Below are 14320 nucleotides of genomic sequence, written 5' to 3'. Positions count from 1 at the left end.
CTCAGATATGTATTCAAGTCAATCACTTACCTTTCTCAATACCGTAGTAGACGTCGTTCTCGTCATCCTCTTCCTCAGGCAGATGCTGGTAATCGCTGGGGTCCAGGTTGAGGTATTTGAGTTCTGTGGTGAGGGCGCGAGTCCCACTGTGAGTACGCTCCATATAAGTTCGACAATTTTCTAGAAGCACCTCCCTGCAATTTGACAATAGGTTCTATTTTATCGTCTATATAATGCCGTGCTAGTGCACATAGTGACAATCTACACCACAAAAAAACACACACGCACATCATGATCTTGTAATAGATGTGAATCATATGTGAAGAGTAGAACCTGTTTAAGTCATAATGAAAAAGAGTAAATTTTTCTCATAGACGGCCTCTGTAGCCCAGTAGTAGTGGTAGTGTCTGAAAAATCAACTTACTCTGATTGGCCTGGGTGTTGGATGTTTATCTATAAAAGTATTTATTACAAAATACATATATGTTGGGTTAGTATCTCGTAACATAAGTCTAGAAATTACTTCGACTTCGGCTAACTCAATCAGAGTAATCTGTCCCGTATATATTTATTTTATTTATTTATTGGATTGGGTCCGGGATGTCTATACAACACACAAATCCACACAAAATAATACGCCTCACCCATGCCGCAAGTGGGTAAGGCTTGTGAAAAATTCGAGCGAAGTTGGTTATGGGTATGGTACTCGCAACCCGGAGGGAGAAGACATTCTTTCAACAACAACTTTATAAACGAGTATCTCACTAAATAGCACCATCTCCTTATCATCTATTGATAAAGATGATATATATATTATAAAATAACCTCACCTATCCATATCCCACGATAAAGTCTTCACCCTAGGGCCGGACAAGCACACAGTGAGATCCTGACATAACTCGGCAGACAGCCCTATTGCCTCTCCTTCAGCAAATATCGCCGTGGACATCACATTCGTGTGCTGCTGAATCTGCTTCAGGTTCAGAGTCTCCGAAGTCTTCACCAGGTTGGTTTGGGATCGGCTGTCGTTTGCCCAGCTGCCGAATTCCGATTTCGTCTCCTCTTTCGGATCGTTTTTCTCCTGTAATTTGATCATTAGATAATTCAGAAAACGCGAGACAAAAAATTATTTTAATCACATATGGAATATGGTGTACCGAAAAGGGTAGCTCAGCATTATTTTAGTGAGATAGTGAGTTGATCAGTTGATACTGCACTGATCTCTCTTATTATAAAAGATCTGCCCCGGCATAGCATAGCACGCGAAACGCCATTATTATCGCGCGAAAAACTATCGCTGTCCCGTATCACATCATAATAAAAAGCGAAACAACCAAACATGGGGAACGTTTGATTTGCTACTACATCGAGATGATGACGAACATACACAATAACAAAAGATGACGCCGATTTATTCATATGACCCCACGCCTCTTTTACTGAAGTAAACTTCGACCTAAAGGTCGAAACTACATCATTCCAATTGTCGGAACATAATATTAAGGCCACACTCACCGCTATGATAGGCAGAGGCGGCGCCATCTTGATCTTTTCGTACATGAGAGCGCTGGGGTGCACGGAGAAAGCAGTAAGTGCACACTCGCATTGAATCCGATTACTACAGGATAATACGGAACCGAGTGATGTGAACCAAGTGGCTAATGTCTGCTCCATACTGCGGGCCTCTGCTTCCTGGAAAAAAAAACAATGAGAATATATTTAATCTGTGGTTACTTTATGAATAGGAGGGGTTTTAGTACGTGTTACGTGCACTCATTAAAACCCCTCCCGTGCGCCCTTCTTGCCATTTTGAGGGGAAATGTAAACACCCTACTTGTCGTTGTGAATTTTGCCGTAATAAAGACCTACCTTTTCAGTCTTAAGTTTGAGCTTCTCCAGTTCATTCATACCGGCGGTGATAGCACGCACGTACAATTCGCACACGAACGAGTTCATGTCTTCTATGTTCTGTAACAAAATAATGAGTTACATTATAAGTTTTACTCATAAGTAGGCATACATCAGTTTCGAGTGATATACTGTGCTGTGTGGTTTCTGGTCGTTAAGAATAGGACTATTTCATGTTTTCCCATGTATGTCATAAAGCATAGGGCATTGGCATGAAGCCATAGATGTTGGGAATGTGTGGCATTTGTTACATTAGGGCCCGGGTTCGTATCCAGCTTCCGTAGCATGGTACGCGAGTCGCGCGAAAATCTATTGCTCTTTTATTATGACTACTCGCCCTCGCCCATCTGAAACACATAGTGATTTTTCACTCCAGTTTTGGATTACTATATTTCGCACTCATTATCTCATGTTAATATTGATATAATGCTTATTGAATAAAGATTTATTATTAAAATAGAAGAAATAAGAAGTGTGAAGCTGTGTGGTTCCCGGCACCAATTCAAAAAAGAATGGGACCACTCCATCTCTTTCCAATGGAAGTCGTAAAGGCGACTAAGAAATAGGTTTATAAACCTGGGATTCTTCTTTCAGGCGATGGCTCAGCAACCTGTCACTATTTCGAATCTCCAATACTCTATCATTAAGTCAAACAGCTGAATGTGGTGAACCTATCAGTATTTCCAATACAATTGGCTATGTATAAGGTAGGGTAAGGTAAGGTAGTCTCTGCCTACCCCTCCGGGAAAGAGGCGTGAGTTTATGTATGTATGTATGTATGTATAAGGACGTCCTGGAGAACGTCATGAAGAGAGTTATGAATGTAGATGAAGCAAAGGAAGTATGCAGAGATCGTGGCAAGTGGAAAGAGGTAGTCTCTGCCTACCCCTCCAGGAAAGAGGCGTGATTTTATGTATGTACTAGCTGTCCCGGCGAACGTTGTTTTGCCATATAAATCACTTTTAAGTAATTTCTAGTTAAAAAAAATTTTAAGTGTGGACAACCCTTAACACTTAGGGGTATGAAAAATATATGTTAGCCGATTCTCAGACCTACTGAATATGCATGCAAAATTTGGTTAAAATCGGTAAAGCCGTTTCGTAGGAGTACGGAGACAAACATTGTGACACGAGAATTTTATATACGGTAAAACCCCCAACCATCGACACTTTAACGCACGAACTCTAGTATTTTTACAATATTTAATACAAATACACAACATTAGTAGGTATATCCTTTTTTTATTTTACTTTTTATGTGTCGATCATTGGTGGTCTGTCGGACATTGGTTACTTTACGTTAAAAGATGTATGTATGTATGTATATAGAAGGTATACAAGGTACAGTAGAACTCCAATTATCCGAATTAATGGGGACCGGGACCCATTCGGATAATCAAATATTCGGATAATCGGATTTTTATTAAAAAAATTGCCATTGGAGAGAATAAAAGCTACGTTTTGATATTGCACAATTTTTTTATTGAATTAAATGAAAGAAACATGAAATTTTCACGTTTTAAATATAAATAAAATGTACTTATGTACAAGTTTAGAAATAAAAATCATTGTTTTTTAAACATCTCCGTCAATGTAAGCTGTTTTGCGGTCTTCAACCGTTTTCGGATTGATTGATTTGATTCGGATAGTCGGAGTTCGGATAATTGGAGTTGTACTGTACCTGCGCGTGCAGCTGCGCGTGCAGCGCCTGCGCCAGCGTGTGCAGGTGGCGCGCGGTGGCGGCGGGCGCGGCCAGCGCGGCGGCGGCGGCGGGCAGGCGGCGCGCGCCCAGCAGCCGCGCCAGCGCGCGCGCGCAGCAGTACAGCGCGCCGCGCGCCGCGCCCTGGCAGCGCGGCACCACCATGCACCGCGTTATCAGCACCTGGACGACGACGGGATACTTAACGTATATAATCATAACGGCCGCAGCGGTAGTAAGCTTGTCTGTGACACCAGAGGTCTCGATTTTGGTATCTCGTCTCGAACCTACTTCGAGGCTAACTCAATCTGTGTAATTTGTCCCATATATATTTACTTTTATTTATTTATATATTTTTAATCATAATGTGATGTTCTACCAACTAGTATGGAACCACTCAATATCTCTCCCATTGATGTCATAAAAAGCGATTAAGGAATAAGCTTATAAACTTGGGATTCCTGTAGGCGATCGGCTACCAACCTATCACTATTTGAATCTCAATTTCATCATGAAGCCATGCTACTTAACGTGAACTTTCAATCTTTTCGAGAACTATTGGTTCTATCTACCCCGCAAAGGATATAGATATGACTATATATATATATTTGCCATATAATACCTGTGCAACAAGCGTGGCGACATCCCCCGCGTTCTTCCATATCTTCTTCTCCCGCGGCGACGTTTCCGGTCGGCTGCGTAGTCTCTCTACCAACTGGTAGCCGCTTCGCAGTGGGATTCTCTTTGCCTGACAAGAGAAATAGGACTTTAAGTGTTTTAAAGATAAATACACATGAAATGAAAATTCCAATAAAAAAAAGTTAATAAAATTCATACACCAAGGTACACATGATAAAAACTACATTGAATAATTGTGTACTTTTAAATTCGGTTTTAAAGAAATTTGAATTCTTAATCACAAAGCAATTCCTTTGACAAATTACAAATAACAGTTGTTTTTTGAAGTCATGTGTAACATGCTCCTGACTATGAAAGATTTTTCAATGTAATTTAGTAATCACAATATTCGTGGGAGGGCCATGACAAAGTGAGTGAAACTACTTTCTGACAATCTATTATTAGTGATTTAAAAACAGAGATGTACTTGAAGAGATAAGTTGTCTAAGGTTTCTTCCTCAGCCAAGGAGTACTTTCTCCCACACTTCATATATACACCTTCCACTACAAATTTTCTTCTTCAACAAAGGGAGGTACTCACCTCATCAGACTTTTGGTGAGTAGCATGTTATACACTGAGCATGCTCATCCCAGGCTTTCAAAAGCAGGATGCTTTTCAATGGGACTCGACTCCCTTAACAAAAGCAAGGTCACCTATGGGATAGACTGGGCATGCTCATCCCAGGCTTTCAAAAACAGGATGCTTTTCAATGGGACTCGACTCCCTTAACAAAAGCAAGATACTCACTTATGTTATACACTGAGCATGCTCATCCCAGGCTTTCAAAAACAGGATGCTTTTCAATGGGACTCGACTCCCTTAACAAAAGCAAGATACTCACTTATGTGATAGACTGGGCATGCTCATCCCAGGCTTTCAAAAACAGGATGCTTTTCAATGGGACTCGACTCCCTTAACAAAAGCAAGATACTCACTTATGTGATAGACTGGGCATGCTCATCCCAGGCTTCCAAAAGCAGGATGCTTTACAATGGGACTCGACTCCCTTAACAAAAGCAAGATACTCATCTATGGTATAGACTGGGCATGCTTCTCCAAGGCTTCAAAAAGCAGAATGTCTATCTATGGCGCTCAAATACCTTCAAAAAAGCTAGGAACTCACCAATGCAATACACTGGGCATGCTCGTCCCGTTTGTGCAGCAGAACTAACTCCAAGTCCGTGAGTATCTCCCACACGTCCACAGTGAAACCAGCTTCCAAACGAAGGATTTCTTTGAAGGTGGATTGACTGCCTTCTGAATGTGTGGTTTCTGTGAATAGAAATGATAAATTTATTATAATATGAAAGGAATAAACTGTATATGATGTGTGGTATTATATGATACATCTGACGAAAGGTATAAAAAATAGAGTTGTTTTCACACATTCGGAAAAGATATTTGAAGTTGATTTTCTACTGCATCAGTTGCGGTTTCACTACACTAATTACTGGTAGTCAATTTATTGTGGAGTGTTAGAGTGGAGATTAGACAAGTCATTTGTCTAATCTCCACTCTAACACTCCAAGTTAAACAAAGCATTGAGTACAAAGAGAGAGAAAATAAAGACTTATACAACACCCAGATATAACCAGATCAATTACTAAATCACCTCCCTTTTTTAGCCATTCTAGCATTCGCTACAAAATGGTTATAATAGTAATACAGTATTACCACTTTTACTAGTTACACACGAAATTTTTTTTTTTGGATTTTCTTTTTTTTTTAGGCTTGATTCTGCGGTATATTTTATAGGCGGCGCTATTAAATATTGCCGAGGCGATTTAAAAACTTGATAGCGCTGTACCTTGATCATGATCCGTACGGGTTAGGTTCCCTTGCATAGGTTATGGAGGTCAAAAAGAAAAAAAAGTAATGAGTCGCCTCGTGTCCTGACTGACCCTGACTCACCCAATCCATGATCCAGGACTTACCCTGGGCTCCTCTTTAGACTGGTGAGAATGCAATTGGGATTTTCGCCAGAAAAAAGAAGAAGAAGTGGTATACCTTGATCATCAGCTTGTTCAGCATCCGGTATAACAGTCTCCGAAGCCCGAACACGGTGCATGACGGCGGAGGAGAGCGCTAGAGCGATCTCGTGGCACTTCCGAGACGCGGCGAGGTGACGGAGCCGCGTCACGAACATTACCCCCCGCTCTTCTTTCAGCCATTCTAGAACTGGGCATGAAAATCAAGTTGTAGTTAACCCTTACTTATTATTAAAGTAGTACAGTGGTGTTATAAATATATAAGGTAAGTTAAGTGAAAACGAATAAAGGACAAATACATCTAACAATTTGAAAATTGACGTCAGGTGAAAATGCTGTGATGTAGTTTGTTCCGCCGCTTATTCGACACCTGTGCTTTGGAAGCAGTAGCAGATATAATTATACTTTAGTTTTATTGAAGCCAATTAGCGATACCTTACCCTATTTTGAAAATAAGTATATTTCCATTACACCATATAATACACGCGACTGAGCAAAGATTAGAAAATTTAACTTTGAAAATAGATCCTAAGCTTCATGGATCAACAGATGAAACTTCCAGATGAAAAACAATGTTGTACTTACTGTCCTTGTCACTGGGCTGCTCCCCCCTCGGGTCGCACAGCAACTTGAGCACCGGGTGCCCCCAGGGGTTCCCCAGGATCCTCTTGAACCACTCCCCCCTCTGCACCAGCTGGCTCTCCCAGGCGGGGCTGGAGCCATTCCTCGCGGCGACCGCCGCCTTACTCTCAGCGATGAACGACTCGATCGCATCGTGAAGTTTCTTGTGTTCATCTTTCTCCGATTGCCATTCAGACTGGTAAAATAATTAACATTTAAATTTTAAAATTGTAGAACACAATTTGGATCCTTGAATATCCTTCGAACTTTTTTATTGTGGATTTAGGTATTATGTCATTTGGATATTTAAGAGGTATGTATGGCTGTGGTATGTATTTAGAAAGTCTGTTTTGAGTCTGGATCCCTCCTCACCATACACACCACTAAGACCCGCCTGATACTCGATAACAGAATTAGCTATCTATTATCATAAGGCTTTTCACACAAGAATATGTTACTGTATTTATGTCTTCAAAAATACTGACTGTGCAGTCAAAAACATTACTCTGCTGATTTTGGTTTGTATGAACAGGTCTGTTTCCTTTGTTTTGGAAAAATGAGTTCAGTTGAAAACTTGAAAAATTCCCTCAACTTATAAAAAACTTGAACCTGAACTTGTCTGAAGTCTAACCTGTAAGAGAGTGTTAGCGGTGTGCCTCTGCAGCCAGGCGAGGTAGTGTGGATGTGTGGTGGGCGCGGAGTGCTGGCACAGAGTGTGCACGCGCCGCCACGCGGAACACAGGTGCTGGGTGCGCACGCGCAACTCGCACTCCTCGCTCAGGTGTTTTTCTAGCGACTGAGTACAAAATCACATTGTTAAATTTAAATAAATAATCAGTGTCCTAAACTCCTAAGTCCTAAAAGTCATATCTTTTTTTAACTTCTGACTAGCATGGATGAAGTGAAAGATATGTGATTTTTGGTATCAATACAGAAATAGGAATTTATCAGAATTTAAAGACTTATATCTAACCGATAATCATTCCAATGATTAAATTTAGATTTTTATGCATGTCCATATAATAAATACAGGCATGTGCAATTATCGCTCTATGATGCAACTGATATGAGAACCATTTATTTTCTTTAAGTTGGTTAAATTGTGTTTTGAGAACAATTACTTACTATGTAGTTTAATCATTAAAAAATTAAAACTGCTGAATGTATTGCTAAAAATTCAGAAACAAATCTGAACTAGATCATAATCTTATATATAAAATTCTCGTGTCACAAGGCTTGTCTCCGTACTCCTCCGAAACGGCTTTACCGATTTTAACCAAATTTTGCATGCATGTCCACACTTAACATTTTATTTAACTAGAAATTACTTAAATTACTTAAAAAAGACAAAACGACGTTTGCCGGGACAGCTAGTTCCAGTCTAAATATCTAACTAGAAATAGTTAATGGTGTGTCAACATAAAGAGAAAGAAACACTAAATAGCAATGAGAAATAACAGAATGTAATCATTGATATCGGTGTGATTAACTATTTAATACTGTCAACAAAACAGATTATTATGTGACACTGATAACAGATTAGTAAGTTATTGATAATTTAAAAATAAATAAATATAGGAACTTGCAGACATAGTATTCCACACATTTTTTTAGTATGTTTTTTAAAGTTAGAGCTACTTTAAGGCAAAAATTGTCTGCTTCTACAAATACAAATTTGATAAAATAAGGGTGCCTTTATTGTGTTGTGTTATATCTACATACTATATTTTATGTTGTGTTTTTGTAAATTGAAGATTAAATCTGTACTAATATTATAAAGCTGAAAAATTTGTTTGTTTGTTTGAACGCACTAATTTCAGGAAGTACTGCCATTTCTTGAGGAAGGCTTTAGGCTATAAAACATCACGCTACAACTATAAGGAGCAAAGAAATAATGGAAAATGTTTAAAAAAAATGGGGAAAGTTATTCATCCTTGAGGGCTTCAATGATGCCCAAATAACTATTCCACGCAGACGAAGTCGCGGGGACAGTTAATAATATACACATTGATAAACTTTATTTTTGTATTTATCTCTTTTATAAATGAAAACTTCTGTTGTGCAAAGAAATATTAAAAAATTAAAAGTAAGATTTTTCTCACTATTTTTGTTAAGAGAGTGCAAGATGACTATCTTACCATCATGCAGATTGAGGTTAAATTTCAAACAAAAATAAAAATACTTTTTACTTCTATGTAAGTTCATTCCACTTGATCAATCAATTCTATTGCAATCATGTTTAAATATGTTTACAATAAAAAATTATGTTAAAATGTGGAATTTAGAACTGACTAAGTAGCCTAATGAGTCATTACTCTTTTAGCACTAGATAAGTTTTATAATTTTATGACCAATCATAACAAATTTTAAAAAAAAGGTTTGTCCATGCCCCTTATGTTTTTTCCTAATTATCCAGCTGTTCAAAAGTTTGTGGTTTCATTAGCATTGTGTTTTAGCATATTTCTCATAGTGTTCACAGCCTTTCACTTCAAAGCACTTTTGTTAATAACTCCTAGTTATTTTATTTCTCTTTTAGTTTTACTACAGAACTTGTTAAATAAGATGGCAACTACTTCAAGTATTGGTGTTGGAGTGTTGCAAATTTGTAAACATTGTCGTTGCATTAGTTCACTTCACAATGAATAGGATATAATTTTTTTGTTCATTAAATAAGTCTTAGGTGCCGAATGGTTTCGACACTTTAGAATAAAACCACTTCATATCTTTCACATGGATGTTGTAAATCACAACTACGGGATCGGATTGTAAACTTGGTGTTCCTCTTATAAGGAATTGGCCAGCAACCTGTTACTATGTAAATCTGAATTCCATTGTGAAGCCATGCAGCTGAACATGGCCTTTCAGTCTTTTCAAGACAGTTGGCTTTGTCTTACTCCACATCTACATGACCCTAACACATCTGTATGATAACATTAATTACAATTTCAACAGATGACAGTTTGTATGATCACTCATACAATGCTAGTTATAGTTCTAGTGATATTAGTGTGAAAATAGTAAAGATTATTTAAAAAAAAATTATCTCTATTATCATAAACATACAGTTCAAATTGGTAATCATATATGAAATACTAAAATATCATGTTATAGTGGAATCTGAGATCTGTAGACTCTCGTCTTGAGATGGTAAACAATAAATAAGACTACGTGACTTTACGGCAAAGGGTTATGGCTACAATACAATCATCGTCAAGTAGGCACTTTGATATGCTGACCAACAATAAACTTGGTTTTGACGATCACCAGATGACACCTGATTAAATTAGCTAAGACTGCATATAACTTTATTTTACCTCACAAAACAACAAATAAATTCAAAATATTGTGAAAATATTGAGAGTATGCAAAGAAATTTTGATGACAAAATATTTATTTTTCAACTTATAAATATAGGATTGCTCTGACAAATTACACAAAGTGTACCATAGGAATTAATAAAGTTCAGATGTTTTCAGTATATTTCATGGATAAAACTGGAATACATAGGAAGTTATAGTGAAAACAAGACTAGATTTTCGACAAAAATGGCGGCCATCGGGTGTTCATGACCACAACGGCGTCTCACCACACAGGATGATTTCAATAAATATGAAGATAAAACTCACCTTGTAAAGATCAATGTAATACGATTTGCCTTTGTGGCCACTCGTTTGATTACTTTTCACTTCTTTTCCATCATTTGTAGAAGTCATTTCTCAAGAAAATATCGCGGGGAGACATTTATGCGCTTGTGTTTTCGTAATGGTGCTGTCAAAGTAAGTGTTGCTATATAAAAACATTAGGAAATGTCCAAAACAAACATGGTATTGCCTACTAACAATATTAAAGTGTGAATTTTGCTATAGAAATATAAATAAAAAAGATGGAAAAGAAGGTATAAGAGCGTGGCCAGCGAATCAGAGTTAGGACAACAAAGACATACTTTGTATATGTATAAATTTGGTATAAATAATGATGTGCCGCCATTATTTACATACATACATACATACCATTACGCCTGTTTCCCGTTGGGGTAGGCAGAGACTATGTATTTCCACTTATTACGATCTTTACAGACCTCTATTTCCTCTATTTATACAATAAAGTAATGAGAATAAACCGATCCGGAAGTTGAGAAAATAAAACATACACTTTATAATATATAATAATACGACGATCCTGTGATAATATTAATAGTCATGATAATGTTACAGCATTTTCAAAAATACTAAAATCGTTGAAGTCGGAGAAAAAACTTACTTGAAGCAGTTCATTCTCCATTCATATCAAAATATCCATCTTTATAAAAATAATGTAACACATAAGAAGACCTACTAAAACTGGCACAAATATACAAAAGTTATTAAAATAATTGCTATTACCATTACCGTGTGGGTTCCCAGCACTATGACGTGTGTTTTCTGGCACTTTGGAATAGAACCACTCCATCTCTTTCCCAGGGGTGTTGTAAAGGGCGACTAAGAGATAGGCTTATAAAATTGGCATTCCTTTTGTAGGAAATGGGCTAGCAACCTGTGACTATTTTAATCTCAATTCCATAATTACAGCTGAATGTGACTTTTTAGTCTTTTCGAGAGTTTTGGCTCTGTCTACTCTGCAAGAGATATAGACGTGATCATATGTGTATATTTGTTAGGTTAATATATGTGTTGGTTTATAATTTTAGTAGATAGATATAATAATCAAACTTATGTTAATGTAACTTTGTATATTAGTTTGATGTTAAAAAACCATTTCTCTTATTTGTATGTATGTATACTTTAATTCTATCAATGAGACACTTACAAAATAGTACTATGCCAAACTAGAACTCAAGAGTCATAACTTCGGCACGCGCGTCACTCCCTCAATATAATCTATCTGTTAAATTTTTTATAACTTTCTATTAACAATTTGTCTATACTCATTTCAGATTCTGGCATTTCGTTTTTACTGATAGTAACATTGTTTTCAGTACAAAGCAAAAGCGAGTTGTGTCAAGATTTTACATTTTCTTTTTAGATTTAATCGCAATAAATGTAATAAAGTATTTATAATTGCTATCTAATAATCATTATACACGTAAATTTAGTTCAAATGAAACCAATACACAGTATTGATGAGGGTTATTCGAATTTATACTGTGATAATCTGATGTGTCAAGTGTTAGGGCTTCAAAGTCGACAATAATTATTGCTTTTTATTCTTTAATTTAGAGTTTATTTTGGCTCATAGAAGAGCGTATTTTAGCTTAATTGCTTGAAGAATAATATCTCAAACAGTTAAATGTTCTTTGAGTTTGAGGGCGTGTTTTTAGTCGGCACATCTGTTGTTCGTACCAGCAAGTCTGGTGTTGTCTTCAATTAATCGCAAACAGAGTGCTATCCACGATCCGTTTCTCTCATGTTAATTGAAATTACGACTGACATGTTTATATTCCATTCTCATGAATAACTTCAATCATCAGATTATTAACAGTTAACATTTACATTATTTACAGTTTGTAATCTAGTTAACAGTCTGATTAGTGTTGTGATGTGTGTATCAAGTGATATAGTGGTTATCATTGATAATAAGTTAGTTTTAGTGCAGTGAAATGGCAAAAAAGTCAGAGAATACCGGCGGAAAGCTGGTAACAGTATCTGTTGTGGGATTATCTGGTAAGTATTTTGATTTTCTCCCTCACATACTTGACAACTTGAATTAAGCTGCAAAGCCTTAAGCTGAAGGTACATCAGGCAAAAATTTAAATTGCAATGAACTTACCTCAAGTATTCAAATGATATCATGATATTATATCAATCTTTCTTGTTTATTGGAGGAAAGGCAAGTTTATTAAAATAAGAGCTACTTAACTTAAAAAGATTTACTTGGTTAATCAAACATAAAACAGTCATCTTTCTACTCATTATTACTCTTCTCATACATTATATAATTTTTTTATTATTCTGCTTGTCCTTCTCCTACTTTATGTCTCTTATTTTCTAATAAGTAATTAGCTTTTGTATGGGGATCTGTTCCCGTGAGAATTTTCAGAAAAAAATATCCTATAGATGTTATTCCTTCTATCTGTGCACCTACCAAATTTCATCAAAATTGGTTCAGCAGTTTTGGAGTCTATTTCTTAAAAACATACTTAAATTTTGCCGTGTGGTTCCTGGCACCAATAAAAAAAAAGTAATTGGACCTCTCCATCTCATTCCCATGGAAAAGTAAAAGGCGACTAAAGGATAGGCTTATTAACTTGGGCTCTTTTTTTAGGCGAAAGGCTACAACCTGTCACTATTTGAATCTCAATTCTATCATTAAGCCAAACAGCTGAATGTGGCCTATCAGTCTTTTCAAGATTGTTGTCTCTGTCTACCCCATAAGGGATATAGACGTGATATATGATTATGTACATACTAAAATACGAATCTATTCTCTTTATTGTTGTATGTGGATGTGTGTATGTGAAAGAAGCTATACCTAACAGGCATAGAATAGGTTATGCAAAGTTGGTTTTTTCATATGCGGAGGATTAAAGAAAGTGGGTTGACTAAGCAAATATACAGGAAGAGTCTGGATTGAAAGATAGAAGTGGTAAGGCCCAGATGAACATACCTTGATCAAATTAAGGACATCCTGGCAAAAGGTCAGGTCATGATTACCCGAAACCGCTGAGCTTGCATGAAGAGATTTATGAATGTGGAAGTATGCAGCAACTGTGGCATGTGAAAAGATGTAGTCTCTGCCTATCCTGTGTATGTCTTATGCATTTTCTGCTGTAAGCTGCAAATATTGGGTTCTACTAAAGACATTGTATGATTGCCTGCTAACGTCTTTTGAAAATATTATGCAAAAATTTTCAGAATTGCCAGACATTAATCTGTGTTGCCATATTGTGTGTACACATTTTATCTTTTTTTTCTTTTGTTTTTCATGATTTCTATAGGAAGAAAATGAGTGGAAAACTTCCCACAACTTCCATAGAAGAAAATGGTGTTTAGTGACTTTAGATTTCCTTATGATATTTGTTTGCAATCAGACTTACGTACGAACTTACTTACGTACTTTAACCCCTCAACCATCAACGCATGGTAATCTTAGATTAATAAACCAGTAGCTAAAGATTTAAAAGCGGAAATATGGCCGTAACAAATTGTGAATGGCCGCCGTTTTCTATTGTCATTTAATATTGTTATCTCTCGCGCTTCCTGTTATCTCCCGCGTGGGTGGACTGCCGTCTGCCTACTGCTTTGGAGAAAGCATATCTTATAGTATATATTACTTTTAAAATATATACATACATACATAGAATCACGCCTCTTTTCCGGAGGGGTAGGCAGAGACTACCTCTTTCCACTTGCCACGATCTCTGCATACTTCCTTCGCTTCATTCACATTCATAACTCTCTTCATACAAGTTAAAAAAAGAAAGCTTTAA

General features: G+C 36.9%; 2 protein-coding genes across 2 annotated transcripts in view; one reads left to right on the top strand and one right to left on the bottom strand.

Moving 5' to 3' along the window:
• Window positions 1-10659, bottom strand: part of LOC106135241 (uncharacterized) — a 32213-nt gene extending 21554 nt beyond the window's left edge. The window contains exons 1-11 of the mRNA XM_013335482.2: window positions 10521-10659; window positions 7526-7690; window positions 6859-7090; window positions 6293-6463; window positions 5409-5557; window positions 4229-4354; window positions 3589-3789; window positions 1870-1968; window positions 1516-1692; window positions 831-1081; window positions 31-194 (exon numbers count right to left, since the gene is read on the bottom strand). Coding sequence (XP_013190936.1) covers window positions 31-194; window positions 831-1081; window positions 1516-1692; window positions 1870-1968; window positions 3589-3789; window positions 4229-4354; window positions 5409-5557; window positions 6293-6463; window positions 6859-7090; window positions 7526-7690; window positions 10521-10607 — 1822 coding nt within the window. The 5' untranslated portion in view covers window positions 10608-10659. The remainder of the gene's footprint in view (window positions 1-30; window positions 195-830; window positions 1082-1515; window positions 1693-1869; window positions 1969-3588; window positions 3790-4228; window positions 4355-5408; window positions 5558-6292; window positions 6464-6858; window positions 7091-7525; window positions 7691-10520) is intronic.
• A 1201-nt stretch (window positions 10660-11860) lies between these two features.
• LOC106135237 (rho GTPase-activating protein 190) overlaps window positions 11861-14320 on the top strand; it is a 44471-nt gene continuing 42011 nt past the window's right edge. The window contains exons 1-2 of the mRNA XM_060951499.1: window positions 11861-11933; window positions 12395-12554. Of these exons, the coding sequence (XP_060807482.1) occupies window positions 12491-12554 (64 nt within the window). The 5' untranslated portion in view covers window positions 11861-11933; window positions 12395-12490. The remainder of the gene's footprint in view (window positions 11934-12394; window positions 12555-14320) is intronic.

This window comes from Amyelois transitella, chromosome 25 (genome assembly GCF_032362555.1).
Source record: "Amyelois transitella isolate CPQ chromosome 25, ilAmyTran1.1, whole genome shotgun sequence".
In the NCBI taxonomy this organism is placed as follows: Eukaryota; Metazoa; Arthropoda; class Insecta; order Lepidoptera; family Pyralidae; genus Amyelois; species Amyelois transitella.
Note: the sequence above shows the minus strand (reverse complement) of the source record. Positions and strands in the feature narration are given on the sequence as shown.